A 19,205-nucleotide genomic window follows, 5' to 3' on the forward strand; every position below is an offset into this window, starting at 1 on the left:
TACCGGGTTAAATGTGATTGGTTTAGGGCCTGTGTCCACTAACGTGTATTTCTGTGCTGATACGGCCCATGATCTTAGTTTCAGAACGCTTCTCACCAGCGGTTACTGTTGCTAGGTTACGGAAGTTGTCTGGCGGAACTTCCACTTCCCTTAATAGTGGCCGTTAAGGGCCCGGCACGTTTTTTTGTCATTGTTTTCAATGAGAGGGACGCTTTTTGCGCTCTGCTTTTGCAATGCAGAGCGTCTCGCGTTTTTCCGCTCTGTGCGCCTCGCGTTTTTGAGGAGACGCTCTGAGCGCCTCGAGTTGAAAAAACTTCAACTCAAAGCCAAAAAGTTCCCGCCGTCACTGGCCTTTTTTCTGATTGTCCAGTCAGATGAAAGGAGAGGCAGGCCTTCTGTAAGTTTACAATATAACGGTTAGATTAATGACAGCTAGGCGAGCTGCTCTTTTTTTAACCATATTCAACAAAAAAGGCAGTGTGGTGCGCCTCACATTAAGGCGCTCTGTTTGAGCGGGCCCTAAGTCTGATTTAAATTGCTCTGCATGCCTAATATTTGCTTTTATGTAATGACATTTTACAAAGAAAACATAAAAACAACAGGACGGTGGAAAGGAGTCATGTCCTGACATTAGCAGCAGCTCTTGACCTGAAAACTGTATCCTCAAAAAAACGAAACGATTAGCTTCTCCCCCGCCATTGTTATGGACAAAGTTGATATCAGAAGTCCCGCCCCTTCTTCATTTTGATTGGTCGGTGAGGGAGAAGTGACATTGACGAGTGTGCTGGTGTTCCAAAAGTTGAACTATATTTTCGAATGAGAACACTGTGAGTGCAACGACAAACAACAGCTAACGCTGAGGGTGTTTTTGCACTGAGGACGCTGAGCGCTGAAAACACTGCACTGCACTGGGTTTGTATAGAAAATAGGCGCTGACAGTGCAAAAAACTCTCTGTTAGTGGACACAGGCCCTTAAGTAGATGTATGTATTTTGTATTTCAGCTGTTTTCTCATGAACCTTTTACTATTTTGACCACCTTAAACCAATGTCCATTCACTTCCGTTTCACTTTTTCCAGCAGAATCTTCAGAGATATTACAAAACTCAAACTGCATGGCGACATATCAAAAGTAGAAATGCAGGGAGAAGAAAATCTTTCTTGTGATTTGATCAAGCTGACTCTCGTATAGTTTATTCTGCTATAACCAAACCTGAACCTGATTTACCCCTGCTGATATGTTTTACAGGAAATATAAAGGCGGTGAGTCAGATGAGGCGAAAACACTGATAAGAAGAGATGCAGTTTGATCACTTCCTGTCTGAGTTTACCATACTTGTGAACATTTACACAAAACAAACACCACAGAGACACATTCAAAAGTGGATTTTATTCAGATTTTTTCACTCATTAACGTTCAGAAAGCCACAAAGAGAGCAGCAGACAGACTGATGCTCACTGACCACCGGCTGCGGACGCTTTTTACTCTCTCCTCTATAATTTCTCCCGACATTAATTGGCATGTTCCTATCTAAACTCTGCATTCCACCCACATGCCCTCCGCCACTGTAATGTAAACTACAATTCTATTCCAAGAGAAAATTGGTCCCTTTGTGTTAGCAGGGGGAATTACGCAACAAGCAGGACCTGTTCGTCATTTTAATTGCCACAGTACTCAGAAAAAGTTCTCCTTTCCCCCCCAAACCTCCGACTGCAACGTCGCTATTGTTAGCACGGGGATGAAACGGTAGAAAACGGGGAGATGCGTTTAGTATGTGTGGGTGAGGAGAAGCGGAGAGGTGATGCGGCTTTAACTTGTGAAGGTGACAGAAACAGGTGAGCAGTGGATGAACTTTTGCTCCCTAGATTTGGTTGTTTGTGTTTTTACAGTGCAGCGGGGTTACTGAGACGGACACAAACTGGAGCAGCAGACCTTTTCTGCACTCCGCGTTAATTATGCAACAGGAATGTTGCTGATGTAATATTGTGGATGAGAAAAAAAAGTGCACAGTTTGTTGCATGAATTATTGTCTGCAGAACGCTCTTCTGCAGAATTGCATGCTGCATGTATTACCATAACCTTTGCACTGCTGGATGTACAGATTTTAAATAGTTAATAGGCAAAAATCAATAAAGGAAGAGGGTTGTTTTGCATGTACTTTGAAGGAGAATCTCACAAACATGTTTATGTGGTAGGGTTTATGTAAAAACATATGAGGAGGAATTGTGTGTTTGATTTAACCTTGAGCTCAAGTATGCCTCCATTCTCCCCACATGTTACTGAAGTGCCTTTAAATGATGTGGATTGTTCTCCCTTTGTCAAATATGTGTGTGTGTGTGTGTGTGTGGGACATTGTCACTCTCTGTGTGTAAAAAAAAACAAAAAAACTGCTCCTCTTTACTTTGTGAAGTGCCGAGCCTCTCATCTGGAGTGTGATTCAGTTTTAATGAGATGGAGGTGAATGAGGAGCTGGCCAGCCTTCATAGAGAGAAACAACAAAAAAAAGTTGATGCTCATTTCTCTTTTCTCATCTTTCTAATTTTAGCTGCAGAGCTGCAGCGCCTTGTGGAGCTTGTTTAGAAAGATTTTTTTATCTTTTGGTAGGTTCATTATTAAAAGTTAGATTGACACCATTCAACTGAGCTCCAAAGGGAACGCAGTGTGGTGAGTCACTCAAAAAGACGAAATGTGAGAAGTTTGGGATTCGGAGTTTAATGCGCGTTGTTTTCATCTTCACTCCCTAAACAGCACATTTCCTTCCTTCTCTGGTGAGATAGGTTTAATTATTTTTTTGAGTCCCTCTTGTATCTGAGCTGTAACTCGCTTGCAAACAGACGCTTTGAGAAGCTCAGTCAGGTTTGTGAGAGGCGAGAGCGCAGCGCTCATTAGAGCTGTGGAGCTGCTCGGAGAGGCTGCACGCGCGCGATCCGACGCTGCTGCACGAGGATTTCTCCACAGGTCTGCTTCTCAAGTTGATTTGACGAACTTTCCAACGAGACAGCACTATAAATAGGAAGTGAAATATGTGTAATTAGAGTTATATTAAAATTCATAGCCTCTCAGTGCAGCCGGTAGTGTCATACAGGAGGAGAATCCTTCGAGCATCATCGCTGTTGCTGCTGGTGGACATATGGGCACTGCTGGGCGGTAGGTTAGATCACTCCCGTGTTTGGGCTTTTGCTACCCACGGTGTTGGCTGCAGGCGCAAGTTGGAGAGCACAGAGAGGAGTTTGCCACACTTGCCGATGTGAGCGAGACTTCAGAACCAAGGACAGATCCAAACCGCTGCCCGGCGAAACATGCTGTGAGTGAACCACATCTGGAGTCCGCTCGTCACATGAAGATCCGCGCTGTGTTGCTGTCGCGAGGCTTGTGGGGGAAAGACCTGCAGGTATATACGAGAAGACACATCTAGGGCTCCAATCAGGTAAGAAACGATCAATGAGAAACTTATTTTAGCATGGTTAAACGCAGACTTCGCCTCTGCATTTTTCCTCATATATCTTAAAACGTCAACTTCTCTGCCAATACATCCATTATTATAATCAGCTGAATGTAAGGCATTATTACGCATTTCTGGCACATCTCCAGTGTCTCAATGCAAAAGCAAACTGAACTAACTCCTGAGTGATAAATGTGTAAACTTGTCTCCCACTTGACCCGAGAGAATCTGCAGCACGGTCACAATTATCTCAACTAGAAATTACATAATAAACTCAAACCAACCACAGCTTTTGTTCTCAGTCAGCGCACTAAAACAATGTGATTGCACCCTGCTGCGTGAGTGATGTGCTTCCTCTCAGTAACATTCATGAAAGTGTGTGCAGGTTAAAATCAAACACATTAAGCTTCCACATTCATGAAATTGTTGATCAGACAGGATGTGATGCAGCAGCTGGATTCATCTGACAGTGATACCTCCACCATGCCTCTGTGGATGTTATTTTCAGGGTATTGTTAGATGCTGGACATCATTCAGTTATCACATACAGCGTGTCTCTCAGTCATTTAGACCTATGAGCTTTGTTTGTGTGTAAACATCCAGGTGCGATTCCAGCCCTGTTATAAAAATCATCTGTTGTTTTTGCAGATAAACAGCCTGATAACCAGATTCCCCTGTGCTATTTCTGATGAAATGATGCACTCGATCTATGTTCAGATTCACACTCAGCTGGCCGCCGGCCACCGCAGAGGCTTCCTAATTCCTTCAGCTGACACGTCCAGGTGGAGGGATAAACTGTGTCCCGACTGGAGATGGTAGAATGATGGAAATAATTAGTGGTGTCATCAGTCCTATCTTTATGCTTCATTAGGGGTGTATATTGTACTTTTATTTTGAAGGGCTGGTTCCAGCCAATTAAGGGATCAAAGGTCATAATAGACGTTTCAGGTGGTTTGTCTTGTGTCACTTTGACTCGCTTACTTTTTGACTCTTGGTGCAGTCGTAGTTTTTCTTTAATCATCTTCTCTAATTGTTTTTGTTGTTTTTTACCGGTTATAATTTAGCATTTGTGTTTCCTTCTGTAAGTATTTTTATTTTACTTGTACAAACACTTTGTGAGTGTTTACAAAAAGGTGCTTTACAGATAAAATTATTATTTCTATTCTCACTTCTGTTGTAATAGTGTCACGTAACATGAGTTTTACAGGATGGCACCTCCTATCACGTTAGCCATGTAAACAACGAGAAGCAATGTTTTAGATAGATCTCATGGGACATGTGTTTAGGCGGTTATTACTCAGCCTAATGATTCATGTGTTAGACTATAAAATGTAATGTCACGTCATGAACAATTCACCAGACACAAGCCTGAAAGCAAAGCCTGTCAGCTTGAGGTGATGTCATTGAAATGATCATAAATAACACCTCACACAGGTTCATTCTGCACGTTCACTGTCAACAATACCAAACAGGTGGTCAGTCCCTCATCTCCAGCTCTTTCTCCATACATACATAGTACTGCGACCGAATGAGCCAATCAGCTGCAGTGACTCATCAGCCATATTTCCAGAAGACATAATGAATCATGTCAAAGCTGCTTTATGCTAATGTTGATAAAACACCGTCCTGGTTGGCGGTCGCTGGTTCAAAGCTGCGTAAAGCCCGCCGCCTTCTCTCTCTGAACTCTCCTTTCAGAGGGAATATTGTGCTCAGACATGTGGGGAGCGAGCGGCTGAGTGTGAGCGTGACAGCCGTTTCCACATGGAGATGCTTTTAATGATGCGATCCGAGCAGCGATAGGAGCTGCTTTATGACTAATCAGAGGCTGAGACTGAACACTCAGGCGAGCTGATAACACTGCAGCCTGTCGATATAAATCTGCTTGTATGTTCACTCCGGCTGTATTTCAAACTGTCCAGCATTTGTTTGCACTTCTTAAAGGCTTTGAGAGGCTGCTCTAGACCCCCAGCCTCACTGTGACCTATAGACCTGCCTAATTGGCTGTTCCTTATTGGACCATTAATCCGCTGTGTGACCTCATCTTTGCAACCAGAAAGCCCCCATCTGCCTTAGCAGACAGCACGGAGGAGCAATTAGACGTATAATGTTGAACCCTCCATGTGACTCTCTCACCTTGGGTCTAATAATAAGACAAATGTGGCGTGACCCCCGTCTGTATAGCACCCCGTTCTTTCAAAACAGGCCGAATGTATTTATTTTTGTTTAATGTGGGAAACAAAGAAAATCAGATGTCAGTTAGCTGTTTTCTAATTTAAGTCTCTGTTTTAGGGGTTTCTTCAGATTCAGATTTTTCTTCCTCATGTACATGTCCCAAAAACGATCGCTACAGGCACCTAGCAGGAAACTGCAAAGCAAAAAAAGGTGAAAGCTGTCAATCATTTTAATGACCCCCACACAAATTTCCCCGTTTTTGAAAGAAAAAGGCGGCACAAGTGCCCTCTGGTGACCCCTACAACAGATAAAGCATCACAAAGTGCCCTCTGGTGACCCATACGACAGATAAAGCATCACAAAGTGCCCTCCAGGGTGCATCTCCGGTTGAGAATAAAGTCAAGAAGTGCTCTTTGGGGCAGTGGTTCCCGACCTTTTGTCCTTGGAGCCCCCCCTGCTTGTATCTAAGAAAGGCTGAGCCCCTCTCGCCCACACACACGAACACCAAAACAATAAAGTGATTCCAATTCTTTATTGGCAAAAATGAACACCAATCAGCCTGTAGTTCGCAGAGGTGTGGCCTACAAAGTAGCTACTATATCTGAATGAGGACCAGAAATATATATTCTTAAATAGTTGAACAGACTTTTGGTTATCAAGTGTGCACATGTGCACATCCAATCTTGACAATCAGACAAAGCCTCGCGCACCCCCAGCGATCCGCCCTCAGACCCCAGGTTGGGAACCACTGTTCTAAGGCACCCTTAAAAACGACTGCATCTTTAAGGAATGCATAGAAAACGAGCAATTTAAGCTCATATACACTCTATACACGCTGTCTGTATACATGCTCGAAATTGTCTGCATGCAGCTGCTGCCCTTTCTAATGTTTTGCCCCTGCCCCGCTGACAGCGCGAGTCCACCACTGGTACTTAAAGAGCCGTACTGTGAAACACTCTGGTTGTTATCAGTGATTAATACATCTTTTACTGCCCTACAACTGACCTTAAAAATGCTTTGCAAACTTTTACTCTGCATCAGTGTGCTCCTGCAAGTTAAGCACACGTTGCAGATCAGGCCGTGCATCCACGCAGCAGAGACACAGAACAAAACTTACTGAGAAACTTACATTTCTTTCTATTGTTTCTTGTGAATTAAGCATTTTAAGAAGAAAACCTTCAAACACCAAAAAACAAAAGCAACAAAGGGTAGTTTATCTACTTTATCTTTTTATCTCTGCACTTACTCTCCGGGAGCTTCCATACTTCCTCACTGTACCATAAAGTTTTTCCCTCCTCCTAATGTAATATTTATCTGGGCCGATAGTCTGCATTCATTAAACTTTTTCCTCCCGGTGTTCTCTGTTGTTTGTAACTTTTACTGCTCCTCGGATGTCACAGGGTATTCTTCAAATGTCGCACACACGCGCGCACACACACGCACACAACCGAGATGAACTTATCTGGGTGCAGCTGCTCGAGCTGGTGTGTTGGAACCAGGACCCGCTCAGACTGAATAAAGCGACTATGAAGGGCTCCACTATTTTTGCATCTGTATTTGAGTTTACAAGTGCAGCTGATTTGCATGTAATGTCATAATGTCAGCGGCAACACTGTGACAAACAGGAGAAGTCACTAATAAGCTCCCCACTGCTTGTTAATGGAGAGGGGGAGCGGCTGCACATCCAATAATCCGAGCACCAGCGTGGCTCCTCTGAACAGGAATTTTACACTCCAGACACACACACGATCTGTGCACCCCTCTGACTTTCAATTAATGTGATCAATACCGCAGATAAACTCTATGATAAAGAAATGTAGATAAAACTCGAGTCATTAGAAGTCTGGCGTCTGTGTGAAGCAGCTTAAATCAATCTGTGTGTTGGACCTGTGTTTGATGAATGCCATGAATGAGTGTGTTTGAAAGAAGCAGGATTGGGCCCCCTCCCCTCCCTCTCTGAGCGCTCTGTGATTGAACCAGCCCACCTCCCCAATCAGACATCATAACAACTCCCGGTGAGCCGGGAACCTGTAACCCTCCACACGATGGGAATCCGTATTATGATACATGTCTCGCTGCCCACTTCCCTGCAGTCCGACCCTTATTTCTTTTCCTTACCCAACCATGTTTCCATGGCAACCCCAGCCATTGAGGAGAACCACCGTTTAAGTGATATCTCGGTTGTAAGCTTTGGAAATTACGCTTCACTTGAAAGGTGCGTTAAATATCTCGAAATGTTTGATGTGGTCACTCGGCAGCGATAACTCCCAGTTCGTCTTTCAGATAAAACCGCAGTGATTATATTTCACACTGAAGTCTCTGTGCTCAAACAGTAACTCAGGAGATGTGTGGCCCCATTTCACCCCCCTGACGGAGCAGAGCGTCCAATAAAAGCATTATTTTTCTCTAACATTTCTATAGATCGCATTAGGCCCAGAGAAAGAATAGCAGCTCAGGCAAAAATCGATACGAGAAACTTACAAGAGAAAGTTTAGATTCTTATGAGAGAACTCGACAAGGGCAAAAAAAGGTTTGGGAGTTTTTCTGTGGGCAAAAAGTGGATCGTAGAAAGTCCATAACACATTTTCAATTCTGTTCAATGGTAGACAGATCGACCAACAGATAGATACACATACACAAATACATGCAGTAGGTAGGTAGATATTGAAATAGGCTTCATGCAATATTAACCGTCTAATTATCTTTTCTTTTTCTTCACTCAGGAAGTATCAAACATGCTGCACCCACCGAGCGAACACTTGAAAGCGCTCCTCCTGCAGACCCTGTGAACTTCTTCTCCTCTCTTCTTCAACCACCCCCGCTCCCCGCTCCCCGCTCCCCGGTCCTGCCATGCTGAGCGTAGTGCTCTGCCCCAGGCCTTTGGCCATCTCAGCCCATTACTGGCCTCTCCACATGCTCCTGCTGGAGCTCCTCATACTAGGAGTCTTGCCCAGCATCTCCAGATTACCCCCCGCGGCCAAACGAGAGATCATCCTGGATGGCGACTTGGTGATCGGAGGCCTGTTCCCGGTGCACCACAAAGGTGAGGGGACGGAGGACTGTGGGAAAATCAATGCGGAGAGAGGGATCCAGAGACTGGAGGCCATGTTGCTGGCGCTTGATGAGATTAATTCAAGTGATCGCATCCTCCCCGGACTCCAGCTGGGAGCCCACATCCTGGACACCTGCTCCAAGGACATGTACGCGCTGGAGCAGTCTCTAGATTTTGTCAGGGCCTCCCTCACTAAGGTGCAGGATCCCGGCTTCATCTGCCCGGACGGCTCCAGGCCCATCCAGAACGAGGTTCCACTGGCCATCTCTGGGGTCATCGGGGGATCCTACAGCGATGTTTCCATTCAGGTAAAGCAAGGCACATTGTTATATCTCTCGAAATTCTGTGTTTTGGTTGCATTTGTTTTCATCAACTAAACATTAATCACAAGGGCCGTCAGGATTTTTATTTGGAGAAGAATTCAGAATACAAAAGTCAGAATTGTGCTGCAAATGAGAAAAACATGCTGCAGAAAGCCAAACCAAATGCATGAACAGCATATTTGTGCAAATCCAGAAATGGTGCAAAGTCAGAAACACACAAAGTCAGGAAACAAATGCAGCACAAAAATGCAAATCCAGTCCTCACAACGGACATTCTCTAGGCCTGAAGGGGGCGCTAAGTAGAGCTGAATTTTGGTCAGATATATTCTATAGAGAAAATTGTTTCCAAAGGATGTCTGGGCTGCTGGGAGGACAAGGTTTTCAGGCCCCCGGGGGGTAGAAATGGCCGGTGCCTGTTCTCTTTCTCACTTTCTCCTATGAAAAATAAAGCTAATTCACTTCGAGCCCCCCCTGCAGGTCGGGAGCACTTCTGCTGTGATGACTTCAATTACAGCGCGTTTGAATCATCCAATACTTATTCTTCCTTTCTCGCATTAGATTTAGGATTTCTTTGTTTTGATTGGGTCTAAGTGTAACTGCTAGGTGCCATTTTTCTGTCTCATAACTGATTCAGATCCTAATTTTTCACCTGCACACCTCCACAAATACATAATAATTACTGAAAATACTTTGCATCTCACCGAGCCGGGGGGACCGAGGCTTCAGCAGAGATTTTTCTTTGGTTGGAATAAGAACCCACCTGGGACGGATCTGTCTGAGCGTTCACACAGACATCCGTCACTTTGTCAGAGACTTCGTTTCTGCCTCGCAAAGAAAACTGACCTTTCACACACAGATGAAAGGTTGCCAGAGGCGATGCAGATGAGCAAATTAATTAATTCACATTGCCCTCACACACCATAATTACCATGATGCACTGGGTGTTAGTGGGAAAAAGACGGCAGGCTTCATTTGGTTTCACTTTCTATTCAATTTTCAACTCACAGCACATCTATAATACACACAGGTTAAACATACAGGTTAAGCTCTATCCTTTTATGTATCGCAAAGATAATATGCATGTGGGGGTACTTTTTATTAGCATTTTAGCCCATTGCTAGAGGCTGTCCTGATTCTTTTGTCACAGAGACTTAATTTGCTTTGCCAATTGTATAGCAGTAAGAAGTTAATGAGTGGCAGAAGATTAACAGCTGTTTCCTTTAAATGCAGCTCGTCTCCTCCACAGTAATTCTCTACATCAGCACAAGTTGTGTATCTTAAATGTTGTGATGGATGAACACTTCCCTCAAAGGGCAAAGCCAATAAAAACCCGGTTACACATGCAGTGTGACTAATGTTTGAAATGTTCGCACATGACGTACACTGAGCATCCATGAATATTTATATTACACCTGAAACTGTGTCTGAATCACTGCTAATGAATATGCAGCAGTGTTCATGCAGTCTAACCAGAGCTGATGCTGAATGAAGGTGTTGGTATTGTGGGCCTTGAGCAGAGCTGTAAGCTGTGATGTTGATGAATGTATTAAATGCTCAGTTTGAGATGTTTGGAGTAAAAGTTTGTCATCAGGGTCGAATGTAATATAATGATGTGGATGATTCCTCAGATGACCAACAGAAGGGGTGGAATTTAAGTATTTTAGTCGGGAAACAACACGGCACAAAACTAATACAGATGAACAATAAAACACAATTTGATCCCAATAAAACCAAATACATTACAGTACAATAGAAGTTCACAAACCATGGACACACAGGCTAAAGCTACATTATCATTATGACATTACCACCTACACTTCTTAATGTAGCAGGTCCCCCTGAAAGTCACATTAAGAGTCCTTTTGTCCTACTAACTGTGGAAAATTAGTAAATCAGGTGGTTAAACTTGATAAATCAGTTGAAAAAGTCAGACTTTTTGTTGTCTTTCTACAACAATTCACCCACAGGCTATACTGTAACTTAAATACACCCGTGTCCTTTTTACTTAAACATTCATTTGTGATGATTTCGTGCACTCTCATTTTGAGGAGCTGGACACCAATCTCGTGTCTATCTGTTAAAAACTAGGCTACAAAAAGGAGATACGCTAGCATTAGCATAGGTTAGCAACTGGGAAGCAGCTAGCATGGTTCTTTATTAAAGTCCCTCCAAATGTCCCTGATCCACACATCGTATGCCTCTCTCTTGAATCATTCAAGAACTGTTGGGTAAACACATCTAGTTAGCTGAGCTAACTGCTTTAGCTAACAATTTCCTGACTGTAGCTAGCATGTTAGTAAAACTGCTTCATAAGCTAAAAGAGTGGTATTGAACTTCTCATCTAACTTTCAGGACATTTTAACTACTCCTTTAAACGACATTTGAATCCTTTCAGGTAGAATGTTTATTAGTACATTATCTTTACAGTTTAATCTATCAAGTCTCTACATACCAGGCTATATGCTAAGATGTATATGGACAGTTCGTAACCCAGTTTTTTTAACAATACAACCATAGAGATTTTACCAGAAGTCTGCAGTAATGAATGCTTCATGCAACCAAGATTAAGCTGAATAAGAACAAACAGAACAGACAGATAAGACTAAGTCACAGGAAGTGGAGTGCTGAGGGTGCTTTAGCAACCCCTGATACCATTGTTAAACCATTAAAAAACCCTTTTCCCCCCTTTTAACAGGGATTTATAGTAGTACACCGGTACTTATGATTTTTTTCAGATTTTTTTCAGATTTTTTTTCTTTTATGATACTTCCTGCAAAGTGATGCTATGTGATTAAAATGATAAAAAAAATGTTTTTGTGTAGCAGAAAGTATGACGTCATTATATGGACTGACTTTTTCTCAGACTGACTTCCAGCGGCCCCGCTCTGAGGACGTCCACTTTCCCCTAAGCTTGAATCATTTTCAAGCCCCTATTACACTCAGGGCTTCCTGAAAGAAGAGGATGTTATAGATTTTCTCCTCCTGTATTGTTGGTGATGCTTTGAGAAAAGAACAGCATGTTTTTAAGCCTCAAAAGGATGATGTGTGTGTGTGTGTATGTGTGTGTGTGTCTCCTTGTGAATGAGGCGACCACACAGTCGTAAAGCGTGAAAAAGAAACCTCTTCCTTTTGAGTGTTTTGTATGAATTTGAGTACATACCTCTACTGTCACTGCACTCAACAGTCTCTTTGTTGGCGCCTCCAGTCAGAGCCTGGGCGCTTTAATGAATCGAGCCGTGAGAGCCGAGAGCAGCCCATGGTGGGATTTTTTTGAGAGGTCACTGATTTACACAGCCCCTCTTTATCCCAGAGAAGCACTTTGTGGCGATGAAGAGCGTTATAAAACTGTGGAGGACGAGTGCCAGGGACGGTCCCGAGGAAACTCTGCTTTTCCCATCTGTGGGGTGCATCTCGATTGGCTGGCAGGGACGTTTCCACCTGCTTTCTGGAGAGGAGGCTGCTAGTTGCCTGTGACGGGGCCAAGGACGAGTTGTGGGAAAGACGGTGGGAGGCGAGCCAGTTTCTCCTCAGCCTCAAAAGGATCCTTTCATAATTAGCCCGGCAATATTTTGGCCGCTTTCATCATCTTCTTACTCATCCCGGTTTTCCTCATCTCCTCACTGTTGAATCTGTCGCCATCTGGGTTGTTAGCTGTATAGAATGGACCATGAAAGATGACTCAGTCCTAACAGCCTACATGTTTTTACACTTATGAATTTAACCGAGCATTACCCACATGGAGACATAATGAAAAAGAATCACACTGAACTAGTCCCACACTTTTCCTGCAGAAGTAACATTTAAAAAAAGATTTCTTTCACACTCGCACAATAAGAAGCTGAAAAACTGCTCGGAGGCATTTTCACAACTTTTGTCTTCAACATGGACTTCATGCAAATAACTTCCAGCACACATCCACACTGAAAAGGGTGTGCATCCCTATAGAATTTAAAGCACATGCACACAAAAAAGGCTTGTTTCCTGTGAATGAAACAGGTCATATGGCAGCAGTGTTACAGCTGTTCTCCCGTCAGACTGCCCCTAAAATGAAACAGAGGCTGCAGAAGTATAAATGTAAAAACAGCAGGTGTGTCTGTGCAAAGTTAACTGAACCTTGTATATGGGAGACTAAATCCTTCAAATAAACTTAAAATAAAATCACTTTAATGAAAATAATAAACACTGACTTTGCTGCGATGTGTAAATAAGTCAATTAGGGAATGTCCCGCTGCGCCAAATCTGCTCCGACATTGTCGGCCATGTTGGCCGGTTCACTTTCGTCCATGTTGCTACAAAATCTCCCTGTTGGTAACAGACGCCACATTCACTACACGCCTCTTCTCCCGCGGTCAAGTTTCCATCTGTTGTTTGTTTTGCCTTTGTATGTTATTTACGTCGTTTTCATCATGTTGCATCTGTTGTGCATGATATGCCCCGATGCAAACACTAAGAAATCTTCTATTTGTTAATGTCCCTCCCATCTTAGTTGAAGTTGTGAGTGTGGCGTGCAATAATGCAAAATCAGTGAAAATGCACCATGAATGTACATCCATCCATCCATTATCTATACCACTCATCGTGTGCAGGGTCACAGGGGAGCTGGAGCCTATCCCAGCTGTCATTGGGCGAGAGGCGGGGGTATACCCTGAATTGATCGCCAGTCAATCACAGGGCTGACACATAGAGACAGACGCTCCCAGTCAGTTTAGAGCAGTTTAGAGCTGTGGTTCCCTGTTAGTTATCATGCGCGCGGAGAGGAGACAGATGTTGGGAAAGGAGCAGATATGACACCGTTCTGTGTGTGCACAGCTAACGAATAAACTTCGTCTCCACATGCTGTCATAGGTCCATATGCTGTGCAGTTCTTATATTTCACTGATAAACACAGAGCTGTCGAGGAGCATCTGGCTTCGTGATCAAACAAAGTTATCACGTCTTGTGATGCAAAGCCAGGGTTGCCAGGTCCGCGGTTTTCACGAATTGGGCCACTTTTGAAGTGTTGCTGCGAGGCGCAAGGCCCAGTGCGGTTGCACACTTCGCACAGCCCATGCGACTGTTCTGACTCCGTGTATGTTTGGAATGTCACAGACACCTATTGGGTTTCGCGACCTGGTACTAAACAACCCATGGCCTGGTACCGGCCTGCAAACCGGCGGTTGGAAACCCCTGATTTAGAGCCACCGATGAACGAGCATGTCTTTGGACTGAGGGAGCACCAGGAGGGAACCCACACATGCACAGGGAGAACATGCAAACTCCTGCACAGAGAGGAGCCACTTCGGGATGCCAACTAGGAACCTTTTAGCTGTGAGGTACCATCACCCACTGCACCACCGTGCAGCCCCTCTTAAATGTATCAAAGCTGATGTAATGGGCCTGTTTTGCACTTTTAAGGACTATAAAGAATAAATATTTGTGTTAATGTGAGGTAACAGTAAAAAATTTTAAAAAGAGTAAATCTGAAGTAAAACTCTTCAGTACAGTAAAAAAAAAAAAGTGTAATATTTCACTTTGAAATGAAATGTCCTAAAAAGTATAAAACACCCACTGAATCCTTCGTGACCGTTAGACAAACTGTAGAAACACTGCTGCAGCTCCCGGGAAGCTCCTCAATAATTTGAGGTTATAAGAATTCATATCTGTCCTGCAGTACAGTGTACTGATGCTTGATATTGTTGGTTTGCGGTGCTTTATTAAGTCTGCTGATGTGTCGTGCGGAGCAGCTGGGGAGGGCTCGTCTTTATTGTGTTTCCGTCTTCGCTGAATGAGTCGGGTGGGGAAGAAAAAAAAAAAGGCCTGCTTTGGTGTTAACTTCAAAAAGGGGTCTTGTTTATCTTGTGATATTGTAGCTGAACCCCCCCTCCTCCCCGCTCCACTCCACTCAACTCTCACTCCTCGTCTCCTCTCAGAGAGACTGTTATTTTTGAACTGGAAGTTTTAGCACATTCTGAGGAAACGGCTTCGCTCCCTAATTAGCACATCAGGATGTCATTCGGAGTGAAGGGAAACATGAAATGACTGGAAGGTTGGCGAGAGTCAGGACCAGCGCGGTCAATAATATCCCTCGCCTATCGATTTCCAGACACATTTCCCTTCATCTCGCCCGTCTTAGAGCTGATGTTTTTTCACACGGTATCACAGGAATAAATTAGCAGTGTGTGCTTCGAACCTGTCCTGTTGTTTAGAACCGTGCTTAAGATTGTTTGACAGGAGAGCTGCACGCCCAACCCAATAAAAAAAATTACTGGACTCATCCAGTTTATTTCACATGTGCCAGAAGGGATACTTTCTGAGTGTGAAGCCGAGCAGATCATAAAGAGCAACATTTCTCACAGATGCATCCTTGTACTTGAGAGTAGTTCAAAAGGTCTCTTGTGGTGAGCATTGTTTTGCTGGTGGGAGGAAATAATAGATGTAAGTTTAATGTGAAGAATTGTCTACTGAAATAGCACATGCAGGCAGACCAACGCACTCTCTCTCTCTGCAGCTATCCTCGAGCTAATCTTACGACCCACCGACAAGAATATACAGAGTGTGGCCTCATGTATGAAACATACCTGCATACATGAAGGCTGCTTTGTCGCTCTGATATTAGTTCAGGCGTGTGTGCTACATAAATATCTCGGCCTTTTCTAACCTTCACTAAACAAAACCTCACATTACATCACATCACATTCAATCATTTGTGCATATCCTTTGATCACAATCACACGTTCTGTCAACCCCGCGTCCTGGAAATAACATTTACATTTTACTACTTTTTGTCATCACCGCCTGAATAATCTTCAGAGGCGACTTTATTTGAGGGAATCTAGCGCGATGTTTATGTGTCACAAGCGAGCCGCAGGGAGGTGGATGAGACCGGGGTTTACGCCTTAAATATCATCTGTGGTTTGAGCTCCTCAGCAGACGCACTTTAGTAAAGTTTAGGAGAAGATCAGGGTTAGGTTAACTTAAGTTTAGCACAAATGTAAAGGGACTCAAGAATGAGCTGTTTCCATTTGGTGGTAAGAGGCGGAGATGTGGACTTGAGATGATGTTTTGATGACTTGCGACTTGACTTGACAAAAAATAAATGACTTGAGACTTGACTTGAGGCATGATGACTCGGATGACTTGAGTGTGTTCATAAGCTTGAATGTTAGCTGTTAAATATGAAAGTATGTCTAACTGTTAAGTATGTACGCAGCGCAAACTGGGAATCATGACTGGACGACTCAAAAAGCTCCCCGGTATGTGATTGTCATGATTGGATGACTAGCTGTCAGTCAAACTCCTCACTATGGCAACACGCAACCTGATGTTTTTTCCCCAAAGAGAAGCCTCATCAGTCGTACTCGTTACTACTGAATACGGTCTCAGAGCAGACCATCATCATGGCTGCGTCTGTGCCAAGAGAATACAGATACAATTCACTGTCATACTTTTTGAACAGGTTATATAAACTGGCCAACAATATCATTATTAGACGGGCTACTAACACCTTGTATTTTCTCTTTATAAAGACAGGATAATACAGGTAAGAGTGATGTGTCTTGGGCGGAAAAAAGTGACGTGACTCGGGACTTGACTTGCCTTAACAAAGGACTTGACTTGACATGACCAAAAAACACGACTCCAGATTTGTTGAGACTTGGACCAAATGACCTGAGACTTACTTGGGACTTGAGCAAAGATGACTTGGTCACAACACTGGTCATAGGTCAAGGCTTCTGTGACCTCATGTCCCTTCCTTTCTTGTGAGCGCAGTGTCTCAGCACCCGAAACATCCACTCGGACTGAAGGATGAGCTCATACAAAAAATATATATATCGTCACAAAAAAGGTGACACCTGCGAGCTAGCGAGCACTGATTTCACACTTGACATGCGTCATTCTCCACAGTCACCTGACAATCACTTCCTCTCAATTTGGCATCTATTTAAGTCTCTCCCTCTGCTCTGTCATTGCCACCGCTGCCCTGCACCCGTACTGCGCCCATACTTGCAGCCCCAGCATCCACCTGCAGGGTCCGGCTAGGTGCTCGTGTTTAAGATATTATCTCATCACTCCTCAAGTTTCTGCATGTATAATAAATAAGTGAGAAGCGACGGACCCTTTTACATAAGAACAAGATATTTTCATGCTAATATGCCAGGCAACAAAGTGCTGCACAATATGTAAGGATCAGATTGATAAACTGTAGTTCCACAAAAAGCTACAAACAGCAAGCAGCCACCTTTTCAAAGCACAAATCACTTAATTAAAACTTAAATTTGTCTCCCCGTTAAATAACACGTCTTCCTGTTTGAAACCTGCTGGTGTCTGTGTGGGTTGGGGGCTTCCAGGATCCAACAAAGCTGCTTCATATCTAAAATAATCCTCCTCAGCAGTAGGACAGATGGTCGGCTGATCCAACAGATATATGATAAAACAGCACAGGCAATTAAACAGTCTCTGCAGCTCCCGCTGTGTTCTTCCTTGACTCGAAGTGGGTAAGAAAATTCAAGATGAACTCCGGGCTGAGAGATCACTGTGCAAAAAAACAAATGCAAACGAGCAAATGCATCAGAGGTGAGCGGCGCTGCTGCTGCAGAGTTGCTGATCCAATTTCCCATTTGAAAGAATCAGCCTTGGACGGAGCGAGGCAGAGCAATCATACTGACGAAGGACTTCATACTTGGCGCTCGGGTTTGCTTCAAATTGACTTAGAGAGAACAAACTAGATCCGAGTGGATGAGCAGAGAAATAAATCTTTAGGACGATGGATTTAGGACGTATGTATTTGATGCTGCAGGGCCAATTAAATCACACTGTTGTGGTGGTGTTTCTTTACACTCCACTACAGCCCGATTCAGCCTTGATGCTGGGCTCTATCAGTGAATGTGTTATCTGCATCTTTGTTATTTATCTCATCGGTGCATTTCTGTGTGATCTCTCTTCTACGGGAAAAAATCTCATCATCAGACACTGAACTAGATTATCCTCAAATTGGACCTTACCCAAGCTTGGCACAGAGAATTTGGGCTACTGTTTGTACATCTGTGTTTCTTTCTGGAATAAGACGGCGTTTTGAAAGTACTGCAATGAGAGAAGCGTTATATATTAAGCACAAATAAGATCTGAATTCAACTTCTGTGTGCTTGAACACATTTATTTTTAGAAACTAGAGATCCAAATCCTTCCTGATACCCAGACAGTACCCTGTCTTAGGGACATAAACAATATACATTTACATTTTGCTTGCTTTAAATATCCTTACACTCTCCTCTAGACCCACATTGTTTTAGTTTGTTCATGTCACATAATCATTTACCTGTAAGCAGCACTTTTTTACCAATATAAAACAGTAGTTCTTGGTTGCAGACATAATATATATTTTTGCTGACTATGCTAGTGTTTTATACGGAAGCCCTTAGTGGACATGCATCCATACATTTTATTTACTTTTACCGTGATAACGAGTCATTTCCGGTTGTTTTCTCGAGATCCCGACTTGTTTTTTTTTGTTATCTCTGGAAAACAAAGCTGGTTTTCTCTCTGAAAAAATCACAAGCCCAGTTAGTGACGCGTTTTCCATCACCCAGCAGTGGTTGGTCTGCCAGAGAGGGTAGGCGGAGCTAGGTAGCTGCGTTTCAGGTGTCTGCAAGTGTTGCGAGTAAACAGTAATCTACTATGGCTGAACGAACAAAGAAAATATCGATGACTACAGATACAACTTCAAAAATAAGTGAAAATCCAAAGATGAAGATGAAGGCGAACAGTCAAAAAAGGAAAGCGACCCTCACCGAGGAAAATCAAGAGTTACAACTGGAGCTGACCGTGGACATCACACATGCAACACTGTCTGGATATCTGGGAAGTGTGCTCCCGCAATTACCGTTTATCACCATAGGTGCCGCCAAAGAGAACGACACTGAGATCTTCGAGATTACAACTTTAAGCCTGTTTCTTTGTTTGTTTTGTGCCTTTGCGACTCTGGGGTTAGGAGTTATGATCATCTGACATTACAGCGGTGCAGCGGTGTCATCTCGAGATAACGTGAGAAATAAGTCGAGATCTCGAGAAAACGACCGGAAATTACTTGTTATCAAGGGAGACGGTGCAAATAAAATGTATGGATGCATGTCCGCTGAGGGCTTCCGTAGTTTGACAAGAGAAACAAGATAACTGAGGGTAGATTATTGTCGATACTCGATACCACATTTTAGGTATTTGAAGAATTTCCAATATTGGTA

At 43.5% G+C, this 19,205-nt stretch overlaps 1 protein-coding gene across 2 annotated transcripts in view; it reads left to right on the plus strand.

The window, feature by feature from the left end:
- Window positions 1-3,001: 3,001 nt before the first annotated feature.
- Window positions 3,002-19,205, plus strand: part of grm2b (glutamate receptor, metabotropic 2b) — a 29,472-nt gene continuing 13,268 nt past the window's right edge. The window contains exons 1-2 of one of the 2 annotated variants that reach the window (XM_069677866.1): window positions 3,002-3,426; window positions 8,337-8,973. In XM_069677866.1, the coding sequence (XP_069533967.1) occupies window positions 8,464-8,973 (510 nt within the window). In that variant the 5' untranslated portion in view covers window positions 3,002-3,426; window positions 8,337-8,463. Of the gene's footprint in view, window positions 3,427-8,278; window positions 8,974-19,205 lie in introns of those variants that run through there. The other variant, XM_069677867.1, reaches the window with a different exon arrangement.

This window comes from Semicossyphus pulcher, unplaced genomic scaffold (genome assembly GCF_022749685.1).
Source record: "Semicossyphus pulcher isolate SPU_LCO1_2020_fin unplaced genomic scaffold, fSemPul1.0.p SCAF_3, whole genome shotgun sequence".
NCBI lineage: Eukaryota > Metazoa > Chordata > Actinopteri > Labriformes > Labridae > Semicossyphus > Semicossyphus pulcher.